At 39.1% G+C, this 14616-nt stretch overlaps 1 protein-coding gene across 2 annotated transcripts in view; it reads left to right on the top strand.

Annotated features, from left to right (window-relative positions):
* Tph2 (tryptophan hydroxylase 2) overlaps positions 1 to 14146 on the top strand; it is a 90831-nt gene extending 76685 nt beyond the window's left edge. For both annotated transcript variants that reach the window (XM_027929241.2, XM_027929252.2), the window contains exons 9-11: positions 5207 to 5302; positions 13710 to 13843; positions 13972 to 14146. In XM_027929241.2, coding sequence (XP_027785042.1) covers positions 5207 to 5302; positions 13710 to 13843; positions 13972 to 14146 — 405 coding nt within the window. The remainder of the gene's footprint in view (positions 1 to 5206; positions 5303 to 13709; positions 13844 to 13971) is intronic.
* Positions 14147 to 14616: the final 470 nt, after the last annotated feature.

Raw genomic sequence — 14616 nt, 5'->3', positions numbered from 1 at the left:
AAGAATTTAACAAATATAAAATTTTTTTGATGCTAGGGATGAACTCAGGGCCTTGCACATGCTAAGCCATGCACATGCTCTACCACTGAGCTATACCCTTATCCCCCCAACAAATATAATATTTAAAATGACATTTGTGACCTTCTGAGAGTTATGGTGGTTTTCATTTAGAGACTCAAGGAGAGAATATGGTAAAATAGGAGAATAGAAACCTGGATATAACTACAGTGCCACAAGGCATTTGGCTGCTGAACTTGGAATTTGTACAAAGATTATTCTTAAATCCGTGAACATTTGAGGAGTGGCTTCATTTTGCTAAGGGCCAGATGGGGCTTCAAAGGCATGGAATAAGTGGCCTGAGATTGTAGAGCTACTGTGGTCCCAGGACTGTGGAGGAACAGTGTTGACTGGGGACTAGAGCCCTGGATCAGACCTCACATTTCCCAGCCCTGTTTCTACCACTTTTGCACTCATATTTGATATGGCACTAGTTAGATAATGGCAACATGTATGGTAAAATGTTGAAGCATGCAAAAACCACCTTTCTGCTCTCTTGAGGTTCAGACCCAGAAAAAATTTTTCCACTCTGGACCTTTGTTTTGCAAATCAAAGCATTGGGGCAGGCATAGACACCTTAGTGTGATTTGGCTTTAAGTACAACTCTTGGGAATAGTTGGAGTTTAAATGCTTGAAGAAAAAGCAGCAAAGACTGATGTCTGGTGGGAAGTTTTGTTTGAGTGATGGGGCACAGGTGTGGCTGTTTCAGAGTCAGTGAACCCCATGTGGCTCTAGCAATGCAGCCTTCATTTTCACTTTGGTTCCCAATGTTTATTTCGATTGCCTTAATATTTCTATTCTAAAGATTCCTGCTTAGCCATCAAACATCATTCTTGTTCCAATACTATGATCATTGGCAATTTAATCAAGATTAAGGAATCTTGGCTAAAGTTAGAAAAACACTCATTGTTTATAAACGGAAATTTTGATGTAACTAAACTTCAGATTAGTAGCTGGAGGTGGGTGGTAGATGGGGAACTTGAAAGTCTCTACCTTTTCAACAACCTTGCAAATGTATACTTTGACATGCTATTTGTTCGAGGATGGAGAATCTTACCAAAAACTCTGTGAAAGGGAGGCTGTGAGACACCGAGTCCCTTTTATGTGTTTTTATCTACAGTGACCAGAGCTTTAGATCCCGATGTTAGAACAGCTTTGAGTGGCATTCTTCCTTTCTGGGATTTATCCTTTTGTTATGACATGGGCATCTAATAGAACAAACGCTTGTTACACAGGTGTTGGAGCAGTGTCCTGGAGGTCCCAGTTCTACAGGCATTGAGCCTTTATTTGCTAGATCATAAAGAAGTAGTGGTGCTGGTGGACTGGTGTGGGAGGCAGAATCCAGAAGTGGGTCAGGGAAGCGTGGGTTGCCAGGGGCACTTGAGGAGTGGGGTTATAGCTATTTACACCCCTTCTGGAACGATTTCAGATTTCAACAACAGGAACTACTTTGCAAGTGTGATTGCATTCTGGACCAGTAACAGCCAATCACTAATGGCAAAGAATGCTGGATTAGCAGTTGGAAACCTGAGTTTAATTCCTAACTCTGCTAACCCTTAGTTGTGGGATCTGAGCAAATCATTTAAAATTTGAGCTTCAGTGTTACCACTATACAAAGGAAATAACAAGAACTGCTCTGTCACAAGTGTGTAGTAAGATAGCATGTAAGGATAAATAGGATCTAAAGAAGGGCCTGAGGAGTTCTCTTATAAGAAAAGCACACAAATATATCATATAACTTTTTTAAACCAGTGACTATCTTTTTGTTTTGTTTTGTTGATGGACCTTTATTTTATTCATATGTGGTGTTGAGAATCAAACCCAGTGCCTCAAACATATGAGGCAAGTGCTCTACCACTGAACCACAACCCCAGCTCCAACATCTAACTTTTTGTTATGTTAACACATTTCAGTCACTCTTTCAACTTCTTGCTTCCTGCCCTTGTGCAAGATATGTGAAAAATGGAATTCTAGGTATACAATGATGCATATTACCACTTAAAGATATATGTTACCAATATGTAAGATCAAGTTTTTAGGAAAGGTGACAGAGAAAATATGTCACTAATTTACTCACTTGGGTATCTATTAAATGACATGTTTAAGCCAAATTTTCTGGAGAAGGTAAAAAAAATCATACTTGAGCTTTCTCCTAGTAGTTTATAGTGCCATTTAAATCCAATTTTTGTACCTACAATAACTTTTGGGCAGAATTTATGTAATTATTTCAAAGGATGCAGGGAGTATGAGAGGCAGGAGGTAAAATCTCCCATCAAGAGGCAAACTGAAAGAGTAAATTCCTATCCCATCAAAAGTTCCTTGACAAATTTGGACATTTAATTGGAATATGTGACGTTAGCAAGAGCTTTAGGTACCTAGCACCAAACATAAGAAGGGTGTTGCGTGGTGTGATTTTGTGAATCACCACAAGGGACCGTTGTGTACTTCATTGGTGTCCTGTCATGCCTGGGGACTTGGTTCCTTCAGACTTTTATCACTGTCCATCTGAAACCTTTTCAAGAATGATGCACTACCAGAAGTGATCTGAAGATGGCAGCATTGGGCGACCTATCTCCTTTTCCTAAGAGCACTACCCCAGCCATGTTCCACAGCAGTGTTTGGATTTCAGATTGTCACTCAGACTTCCTTCGCTTTAATGACTGTGTGTGTGTAAATGACTCTGCTTTTCTTCTGTAGAAGAGGTCCGATCTATCATTCCTGTTTTGGTTTTCAGTTAATGATTGTATATAATTATACTCAAGTAAAATATTTATAAATAATTATATATTATTAGTGACATATAAAATTTGGAATTCATGAACATCAGTGCTGATGAAAGGTACCCTTCAATTTGGGAGGTGCTAGTTTTGGTATTATTTGTTTATGTTTAAAAGACACCAGCAGCCAAGAATTGGCAATTCTCTTTTGCAGGTTTTTTTTTTTTTTTTTCAAACAAGGCTCAGAATATGTTTTCACTCTTTATTTTTATTTTTTTATAATTGCTAGGATATTTGTTTGGTAAATCTCTAGGGAGTATATTATATATCCACATCTGGAGAGTTCTCAGAGGAAAATAAACTCTATTTTCTTAAATTTTCAAGAAGCAATTAGTTATCCTCAAATTCTGAAGGGTCCTCAAGAGGTCAGCTAGTTCAACTCTAAGCCAGCTTCACATATAAAACCAGACAGTAGAAATGTGTGGTTGCTCCTTCCTCCTAATTAGTGATCTAATCAAGGTCTTCACCGGTATCGAAAACAGAAAGAAAACTACCCTGAACAAGTTCATAATTCAAATTTTGCCAACACTTGAGTTTCAGGTGCAATTTACTATTTCTCATTATCTGTCAGTCACACATGGAGCTGCAAATGGAAAACTCTCTCCAAGCAAAAGTTCTCATTCTCTGAGGACAAAGGGCTGCAGAAGCAGCATCTAGGGGCTTTCTTTGGTCAAGGAGCACAGGAAACCAAAGGGAAAGGTAGTTGGAGAGCAAGCAGATGGAGCTGTGTGAGGTCAGAGTTTCTGGAAGGACTCCCAGATGATGTAAGGGCGAGAGCACAGTCTACACCACGGGAAGGAAGATGCACGGTGGTTCTTCCCTCTAGGTTGCTCTGATGCTAGAATCATATTAACTACACACTGGATGATAGATTGACTTTTGAATCTTTAGTTGAATTGACATAGACCTTTTAATTCCTGCTGTAAAATAGGGTGGGAGGCCAAATCTCTGTGAAAACTGTGAACAACACACCAGATTTTCTCAGAGGCTGTCTCTGCTTGTTTTGATTTGGATAATAGCCGTGACCATGAATTATGTATGCATTGATGTAGCATAAGTAAAATTAAAAATGCACTTAATAGCTGACCTAAATGTTCCTGTAGCTGGCTCCATATGTGTATTTGGGATGCTTTTGAATATGACAGCACATTTTTTCCCCCCACAAACTCTTTTATATTCAATGTTAAATCTTTAAGGATGTCATGTCATGGGCTATAAAGGCAGTATAAATTAGGGAAATCAGCCAAAGGCACACTAAGAAGGTGCCATGAGATTCTAGTTTTCCTGTTTTAGACCACTCAACTTCAGAGGTCATCCTCACACTAAAAAATAAATAATGCCTTCCTAAACTGTGGGACATCTTAACCTCCACATGAAAATAGAACAAACTGCTATGTGCTACAAATACTAACTATTTTCTGCCCCTTCTCAGGAGTGTTGAAATCCTCTTTCTCAACACCTTCAGTGCTCGGTTGTCACTAATGCAGGACAGTGTTAATCTGATGCAGCTTTTATTGCTCATTGTCAGCTTCTCACTTATATGTCAGAGCAAAAGTAGTGTGTTTGTAGACCCTCTCAATAGCATCTGTTGGCTGTGCAGAAATTTCTTTGTCTAGGTTGATTTTATAAATCCAACAGAAGTGATTGCAAGTTTTAATATCCTGGGGAAGCTGTAGTACTTGATTTTGATACATCTAAGGTCATTATACACACACACACACATATGAATCCACACATGCATATACATATGCATACATAGCTATACATTTAAGATCTTAATAAAACACACACCAAAGTTGTGGTTATGATAATCTGGTAGGCATATTCTTGCTTTCTTGGTCTCTCTCTCTCTCTTTTTTTTTTTTTTTATCACAACTCTTTAGCAAGCATTGGCACCTAATAGGTATTCAATAAGTTTGTTGAATGAATAAACACATTACAAAAATCAGTTTGAGATGATTGGATTCCAAGCAATTTTTTCCACATTTGCATGAACTTTTTTATGTCATTGGAATTCAGGTTGGTAAATATAGTGACATTTTCTTATGGTGTTACCACTGTGATAGTAATTTATTTCTAAATCTGTGCTTTTATTTTTAAAATTATTGCATAGGATAGGATTTGACCTATAGGGTTTCTGAATCTAGGAAGTATGAAGTATCTTAATACTTTACCCATATAATTTAAATTTATGGAAGGATTATTCATTAAACAAGAGAGTAGATTTCGATAAATGTTGTTTTAAATGTTTTTAAGTTGATAACATTGAAGAAATTATGTACAGTGCAACCAGTTTACTTTGGGTGCCATTTTATTCTACTGAGGAACTTGTTGACCAATTCACTGGATGTGTGTCTATTTTTTTTTTCCAGTGCTATTTCTTCACAATTGAGTTTGGCCTTTGCAAGCAAGAAGGGCAACTGCGGGCATATGGAGCAGGACTGCTTTCCTCCATTGGAGAATTACAGGTATGAAGCTGTGAATGAAAATATCCTTCCCAAGCAAACTGGTTCAAGGTCATGGAAAATATTGATTTGTTTGTCTGAGCATTTCTACTCACAGATACCCCATACATATTTAATATAGAGGATTTGGCACCTCAGATGTGGGTGCTGACCTAACTTTTTGCACTTCTGAAAGTGGGTCATGCCTTTCTGGGTTTCTGGTGTGACTCAAATGGATGAACAGCTATGTGTACAAATCAACAGGAAGGATAAATGTATCCTCAAGTGTTTGGTAACAAATGGCTGGCCTAAATTTAGTGCTGAAAAGTGGGCAATGACCTAGCAGTGATCCTACTGATTGAAATTCACTTGTGAGGGTGGCTTGGCTACACTGATTTCTGTCACCTCCATTGTTCCCATAGACTCCCTCCCCATCATCTTCTTTCTAAAGGGGGTTTTAGGTTATTTCAGTTTCTTTTATGTACATTAATTCAAAATTAATGGATATTAAAACACTTGTGTACATACAATTTGAAAAAAAACTAAGGATATTGTCAAAGAGGAGTCTAATATATGTTAGAGATGCCTAGAGAATGCTATTTTTTTGCCTTAAAATATAGTAAAATGATCATTTATTCAGAAATTATGGGGCTTGGGGCATTCTGATATTAATAGTTTGGTAATTTAAGAATTGCTATCTATGCATCACTGGGGGATAGCAAGTTTTGATGAATTTAGAATGTAATATTATATACAATCTGGAAATGGTGCTAGAAATTAATTCAATATTACTTTGATTATTTAGACCAAGATCAGGTTATGTACTATCCTAGGGTTTTTATTTTGAGATTGGTTATTCTTACATAATATAGTTGGGAAAATATATTATTATTGGAACTTTTTGGTTGGTTGTATTATTATTATCTTTTAGTTGTTGAGGGACCTTTATTTTACTTATTTATATATGGTGCTAAGAATTGAACCCAATGCCTCACACATGCTGGGTAAGTGCTCTCCCACTGAGCTACAACCCCAGCCTCAGTTGGTTGTATTCTTAAAAGATGCAGTTTCACTGCAGTTTTACCAAGTTTGCTCATTCCATGACTCCATTCCTTCATTAATTCTTCAAAAGCTTGATTGAGCACTTACAATGTACCTTGTACTGTGTCAGACACTTGCTATGAAAAGACAAATAATAATGATGGAGAAGAAGAATAGGAAGAAAATAGCACAACAACCTTAATAAACCCTTAAATAGACCTTAGTGTTTTGGGTACTTTAGCCATATTAATCCCCTTGATCCTCATAATAACCCAGTGAGACAGGTGGTGTTATTATCACAGATGAGAAAACTGCAAATGAGAAAACTGAGGCATAAAGACATTAAGGGATTTGTCTAAGGTCACATAGCTAGTAAGTGTTGAAGCTGGACTCAAATGCAGACCGTCGAGGCCCCCAAGAACTGAGCTCTTAACCACCAGGCTATGCTGCCTGGGACCCTGGCTATTCGGGGGTCGACTTCTAGTGCCAGAGATAACCCACAAACCGGATAATAAAAAAAGGTGACAAATGTGCCTGGTACATCTTAGGCCATGCCTGAGGGAGCTTCCTGACAAGGACCCTGCTACCCAAGCTGATTCTTGAGGGATGGGAAGGGTGAGTAAGGAAAGGACGATGCGCACAGATCAAACAGTGGACAATAGAATGTGTGCCCTGGACGCTGGTCTAAGCCTGGCCCAGTTGGGGAACTGAGGCTCAGCATGACTGGAATAGAGGATAATGGTCAACATTAACACACACACACACATAACAACAACAACAACAATTACAACAATAAACACTTGAAGTAATTTTTTTAAAGATCAAATTTTAATGAAAAATCCATTTGGGGTTAATTTCAGCACACTGGCCCCCCAAACCCCAATCAATAGGATGATATTATATCTCTCCATAAGCTCATGTCTTTTACAGGGTGTTTTTTGATTTCTCTGCAAAAAGTGTTAGTGAGAAAATGATGCAGCTCAAGACCTATTTACATTCTCCTCAGATGGTTTATAAATTATACCAGAAACAAAAGAAACAAATCTCTCTCGTGGCCCCCTACTTTTGACAGGGTCTTCTGGTCTGGTTAATGAGGCATGTGCAGGCAGCACTGAGGTGAATCTGTTGTTTTTGCTCCTATTGATGTGGACAGAATTGTCTGGGAATGGAAATCAGCCAGAAATACATACACCAAAGGGCATTGTCCGCCATGCATCTAGTCGTTCTGGTCCATCACCTCTAGTCGTTAGCATTCTTCCATTCTCAAATTTCAACACTGGAACATCCTTATGATTGCTACTTCAGACCACTTTTACAATTCAGAAATTCTTTCTCTAAGAATATCTTCTGCTTGTTCACAGAGAATGCATAACATGAGATGCTTTCCTTAGCACCCTCTCTCTGCCTAGCTTCTGTAAATGCCCAGAGCCCTCTTAGAGCTCTTCTCAATACTTTGATTTTTTTTATTTGAATGGATAAATGATGGTTCTGGATCCAATATAGGGATAACTTTATGAAAAGTATTATCATAATTCCTGTATGAACATGCAGTTTTGAATGCCTCTTGCAGTAAATATTTTATGCTGTGCCAACTGTTGCCCAAATGTAGGATCCTGCTAAGTTGTTTGAGGTTTGGCATAGTCTTTCACATAAGTACTCACCTTTGGTCCCAGAACAGAACACTTCCAAAATTTGTGCTGTAACACTTCCAAAATTTCCCTGAGGCGTAGATGGTGCTCTTCAGAGCTGACCAAATATTTCCAAGTGTTACCTCTGTAGTTTGGGGGATAACATTCATTTTTCTCTCATTTTTTGGACAAGTCTTATTTTTTTATCTTTAAAGACAGAAATGAAACAAACATGGAAAATCTTTTAAGAGCTAAAAAAAAAAATCTGATAACCATAACTACTATTCCCTGCCCCTCCATCTCTGTGTTGTACAGATCTGATCTTTGGCAGGCACTCCAAAAGTGTGTCAGGGTGGGACTTTTCCATACCTTCCATCACTGCAGAGAGCAGTTAATCATGAATTAAGTCGTCTCAAAAGCTGACTTTGAAAAACAGGTTGAAAATTGGATAATTGATTGCCATTTACCCACAATCTAGCTTGTATCCTTTATTTCACACTCTTTTTCTCTATATCCTAGAGTTGATCTAACTCTATAAATCTAGGCATCATTTTTCATCTCTTATTTGCTTGTTCATTCATTCATTTTATTCAACAAAAACAAAATTGATTGTCCAATATTTCAAGGAACATGGGATCAAGTAGGAATCCTGTAAGAAAAGGATGGATATAGATCTCAGCCCAATTCTTTTGGAGAAGCAGCAGTGAAATTTGTTCACATTAGGTGCTCAGGAAATGAATGCTAATTGATAAATTGTGAGTTTTATCTCAAAAACCTAATCTATCTCAAAAGCAAGAGCCAATTCTATTTCTTTTTCACTTCTTTATATTTTTCAGGCTGCAGATTAGATTTTTATTTTTTATAAGTGGTCTTACCATCCACCCCATAGTAGTTGTTGGAATATTTCATATAAATACATTTGTTTTCCTTTTTCATGTTTTGACAAGGCTGGTGGTTTAAGCAAATGTAATTATTATTGCCTTTTGGCTTTAGTTTTAGGATGCCCTTGTGAAGTGAATTTATTGTGTTGCCTTTATATAGCTATTAATCAGCATTCTCAGAACAGCTTTCTATTTATTACAATCATTTGTATTTACTGCTACTTCCAGCAACTCTGGGAGGTGGTCAGAATTATTGCCAGGCTGTGGAGAAGAGCCTCCAGAGGCTTGAAGTTTCTCTGAGGTCATCTAGTAGGTCAGTGGTATCGCCAGAGTTGGGATTGTGCTGCTGAGCCCCTACTCCTTAATCCTGTTCAGATGTCTCCTGCCTCCTCTTCTCCCTCCTAGTGCTGTAAGGAGCAAATGATGGAGGATGGGAGCTGAAACTGTCTCTGGCCTTCACAAAGGGGTTGCTTGAAGAGGAGGTTGGTTGTTCTTTTGTCCATGCAGCTTATTCCAACTGGTATGACCTAAGCATTGATGATTTAAAAAAAAAAAAAGTTGGATGCATCATTGGCCTTTGCAATAGGGATATCGATGGCATGTTGTGCCTGGCTTGAAGGATGAGCCTGTGAGGGGGGGTCAAAAAATACCACATGCACACATACACACAATGCACAGATACATATATTTGTTGTTCTGATGTGGGAAAAGATGATTGTGGTGTGAGTGTAGGAGTGTTTGTGAATTCTTATTTGGAATCTAGGGCCCAAACTACCCATAAACCTGACTTCACACTTGAGTTTTTTTCAAACTTTAACCAGTCCTAATATAGAGAGTGAGGATCACAGGGTTTACATCTAGAATAGTTGAGATAATAATTCTGAGTCATTGCAAAGACAGGTGTCTGATGAGTGAGCCCAGGGCTGGTATTCTTACAGACTAGGTCCTGGAAGTCTCATGGCTGGGGCATGCTTCTTCCCTGGAGAGAGGGGCTGCACACATGGTGAAAGGTATGGCTGAACATAGATGTGTGCCAAGCTTCTTCCTTGGACTAAATAGCAATAATACCTAAATACATTGAGTACTTCCCAAGTAGGCATTTTGCATACATGACCTCATTTAATTCTGGCCACAACTCTGGGTTATAGACACCACTAGTTTTCCCATTTTTCAGGTGAATACTAGAAAGGGCCTATAGAAGTTAAATAAATTGTCTTAAGTCATAAAGGCAGGAAGGGATGGAGCCAGATTTGAACCTCAGTTCTTTATCTTAAAGACTTATTCTCTTAATCACTGTATAATATTGTCTACTAACAACTAAATTTTAGGAAATTTTGATGTTGAAAAGAGATTTTTTATAATTAATAGTCTGGAGTGACAAATTAACTTTAATTTGTCCATTATAGCTGATTATATTGGTAATGGCCACCTATGTGGGGAAGGGTGGCAAGGCCATTCCCAGGCCCAGTGGGAGAGGCTGTTGTGATCAATTACACTGGCTGGAAGGTGGTGTAAGTACTGCATATTTACAGACCCTGTTAAAATTATATTGCAAGAAGAGCTGCAGAATCCATGCAGCTCTAACATCTCAGTTTATCAAAGTGGAGAGTGCAGCCCAAACTGAGGTAGTTTCACTCATTTGCTATCATACACCTAGCTTCTGTGGGATAGCATCCAGGTTTACATGTTCCAGACCTGTGCCCTTGTCTTTAGCACTGTAGATAAATCCAAAAACAGTCCTTGCAGAGTGTTCAGAGAGGAGAAGGTGACTCCCAAGCACTCCTGCAGTTTCCAAATGGCTTGAGAGTAAAAGACTGTCAGCTGGATTCTGCCAGCATTCTAAAGCTTCTCTCCAGGGGAAGTTGGGTTGATTATTGCTGACTTCAGGAATTTAGATGCTTAACGCTTCAGGAAGGAAGTGTTAGGGGCATCAAGTAGTGTGACTCAGTATTTAGAGAGGACCCACTCTGAAGGTAGATGAGATGGCATAATAGCTGCTTACCAAAACTGAGGTGGCTCACAGACACACATGGGTAGGAATCAGGAAGCAAACCCAGTAGGGCCTCTCTATTGGACAAGGGAGTTTGGAATTAAGGGAGACACAGATTCTATCTTGTACTCCTTGTGTCATTTGGTAGTATTCAGAGACATGATATCTCGTGGGTGGTAGGGGTGCTGTCACACAGGAGAGCTCATATTTAGGTAAAAGAGACCATTTGCAGGTGTGGGCACTACCTCAGTTGTTGGTCTAATCATTGGCTGCTCCCTTAACTCTAGGCTTCTGTCATTTTCCAGACTAATCCATGGGTAGCAGGATTAGCCCTATATTTATTGCTAGTTAAGGAACAGCACTGGTCCCATAAACTGCAGGGGAGGTCCCTGGTAAGTGACCAGTATATCACAAACAACAGGCTTCTAAGAATAGATGGCATTTTTTGAGTGCTTAAAACAATTATTTTTTCAGTTTTTCCATTTAAATATGGTATCAAACAAGGGTAATCTATGTTGCCTAATAGGCTTTGCCTCAAAGTATTTGCTGTGAAGCCACTGATTCTTCTCGAAGTCTGATGCAGGGCACCCTGGGTCTTTTGTTGGATCTATTCTAATCCCCATTACCTGCTGAAATGACTGAATGTGGTCATAATAGGATATTGTTACCTGATGATTTTTTTTTCTAGAACCATACTGATTTCAGTCTGTTGTGCACACATGCATCATGGAAGCCCCCTCTACACATAGTGACAACTGAGGGTGCTAATGTCCTATGGAGGTATTGGAGACCCAATGAATAGATGAGTTTCACTTCTTTTTGTGCTTGTCTTTGACCCAGTAAGAAGTCTTTGGCTCAGTGGTGATGTCCCAAGGAGCCATGACTTAAATGTTCTTATAACCTGTTCTGCTACCACTCTGTCTGCCTCTGAATGCAAAAATAAAAAGTCTGAGGACGCGGAGTCAGCCAGGGTCCCTCCTTCCATCTGTGCGTGGATGGGTGAATGAATAATTACAGCAATGCACTACAGTTAAATGTAACCACTGTGTACAGCTGCAAAGAAAGTAGTTTCTGATTCTGAAAACCATGACAAGATGATGGGAAGCCAATTCTTTTGCAGAGAAGCAACAGTTCTCATCAAAGGACATTTTGTTTTTTGAAACCGTGAAGTTGTTTTTAAAATGTGGACAGAATTATTGGTCATGTGGAACCAAAATCCCCTGATGTTCACTGTGCGGCATTGAATCCAGCACAAATGCATTTGCAGGTGTAGTGACCTTCTCCTTTATAATGAAGCTGTTCTGTGGGCCAAAAAAATGAGTTCACTTCGAGAGGCCCTCTGCATTCCCTGATTCATATATGCATTGATCTGGACAACAGGACTTTGCAGGAAAGTGAACCACATGCAGGGTAGAGCAGTGTGCCCCTTCTCTTACGTGTCAGTCCTTTGGTTCTCAATTGCATTTTCAAATGTAGGGAACCACAGCCTTCTTCACAGAGGGCTGTAAATCATTCCATGCATTTTGAAATGGCTGGGGGAATGCACCAAGAATATTGATCAGGAAAGGATTTTCAGAATTTCTCCAGGAAATCTTAGCTGTTAGAGATTAAGAAGGCAGAAAAGTGCTTTGGGTGAAATCCAGAGGCTGGATTAGAGAGTATCTTTAGAATCATCCACCCAAACCTCTCATTTACACTAGAGGGAATGGAGGCCCTGGGAGGTTAAATGATTTGCCAAGGTTACCCGGTTAGAGGCAGCACCTGCACCACAGCATCGGATTTCTCACTTAGTTCAAGGCAATTTCTGTTAACCCCCTCCTGTCTCTCTTAACTAACTGACCCCTTAAATTGAAAAGAGGACAGAATCTAGGGAAGTATTTCTCAAACTATGTTTCACAGCCATTTATGTCAGGGTCACCTTGGATGCCTTTCCAATGCATATTTCTGGAATTCATCAGACCTACCAAGTGAAATTGAGGCCTGGGCATCTGCATTTTCACAAGCTCCTCAAAGGTAATTTAGGTACAATGCACTTTAAAACCATCCATTTATTAATAGGCAGGTGGTGGGAAATGGCCACTAATTTTCAACATCACTGAATTTATCTGGAGGATACGGTCATTCTTATTTTCTTGCTGATCTTCTTGCCAGTCATATAGGGAACTGAACAGAGCTAATGATGGTTCAAGGAGTAATTACAATGGCTTTCTTGTTTTCCTAATGCCTGCTTTGGGCGTAAGTATAACTATTAATATTAGCTTTTTTTTCCCCCAACTGGCAATATTTGTCTGCTGTATATTGCTGTGCTGTCTGTGATAGAAGGTAAATGAATGCTTTGTAAGCATCCTCAAACATACAGGCCCACTCCAGTCTCTGTTGATACACAGGGTCTGGCCTCAAAACGTCTAGCAACGACTCCACAAATAGTTCAGTGAGAGTCCCAATTACCTCTGCACGTAGGTAATTATTACTTCTGCCATTTAAGTGAAATTTCAGTACATTGCTTATAGCAATAAATTTAGGAGCATGTTTATGCTGTCCCTGCTTCTATTCATAGCATAGATTTAAAATTCCATTTCTGTTGGGATATAGCTCTGAACTGTCCTTCAGTAAGAATTTGGCTGATGATAAATAAAATAATACCATGATCTCATTTTTTTCCCCTCAGCACCTAACAGACTTGAAAAATAAAAGCAAACCAATCAATCCACCAAGCCCCCCCTTCTCCCAGCGCCCCCCACAATGCCAATTTTCCCTGCAAATAGGAGAGTTGTGTTTCATGGCAGTTCTGTAGGATTACTGCGCCATCAAATGTGCTGTAGAGGTGTGATGTCTTGGCACTTTGGAGGACTCTTTATGGAGTTTAATGGGCTTTGTGGTGTGTTTTGCAGCATGCTCTTTCTGACAAGGCCTGTGTGAAAGCCTTTGACCCAAAGACAACGTGCTTACAGGAATGTCTTATCACCACCTTCCAGGAGGCCTACTTTGTTTCAGAAAGTTTTGAAGAAGCCAAAGAAAAGATGAGGTAAACTTGCTTTTCTTCCATCTATAGAAAGTAACTTTTTGTTTTTCTGGCTCTGTTTCTTCCTTCTATCTATCTCTTGTACCAATAGGGGTTGATCACATATCCTTCTATTTCTGTTTATTCTGCAGGGACTTTGCAAAGTCAATTACCCGTCCCTTCTCAGTATACTTCAATCCCTACACACAGAGTATTGAAATTCTGAAAGACACCAGAAGTATTGAAAATGTGGTGCAGGACCTCCGCAGTGATTTGAACACAGTGTGTGATGCCTTAAACAAAATGAACCAATATCTGGGGATTTGATGCCTGGAACCAATGCTGTTGCCAGCATGATTTTTTGGGGTTGCAGAAGCAATTCAGTCAATGTCATATAACACCAATAACTTTCTGTGTCTTGGCTTGGCTAGTAAGCATGCAATTCTGTATATCTATACCTACTTGTAACTTACTGTGTTAATGTGTGAAACACTGTAAGGAACCCAATAGCAGATAACCCTCATTGTTTGAAAGATTGTAATATGTTTAAATGTCTTAAGTAGCTTTGACATTCCTGCTTAGCATCCCTAACCAAACTGCATCTTCTAAAATTTGTAACAAGGCGCCCTCTTATGATTCTAGCTTATGACCTTTTCTTCCTTGAATCTGAGCTATTCTCTGTTCATTAGATAAAATGAAAATAGCAGTGAAGCAGTTTCTATTTTCAGTCGTATCAGTGTTTTTGCAGCATTATTCGAGATAAACTCAGAGTTGTAGGAAACTTCCTATTACAGTAA

The sequence above is a fragment of the Marmota flaviventris genome, chromosome 3, assembly GCF_047511675.1.
Source record: "Marmota flaviventris isolate mMarFla1 chromosome 3, mMarFla1.hap1, whole genome shotgun sequence".
Taxonomy (NCBI): domain Eukaryota; kingdom Metazoa; phylum Chordata; class Mammalia; order Rodentia; family Sciuridae; genus Marmota; species Marmota flaviventris.
Note: the sequence above shows the minus strand (reverse complement) of the source record. Positions and strands in the feature narration are given on the sequence as shown.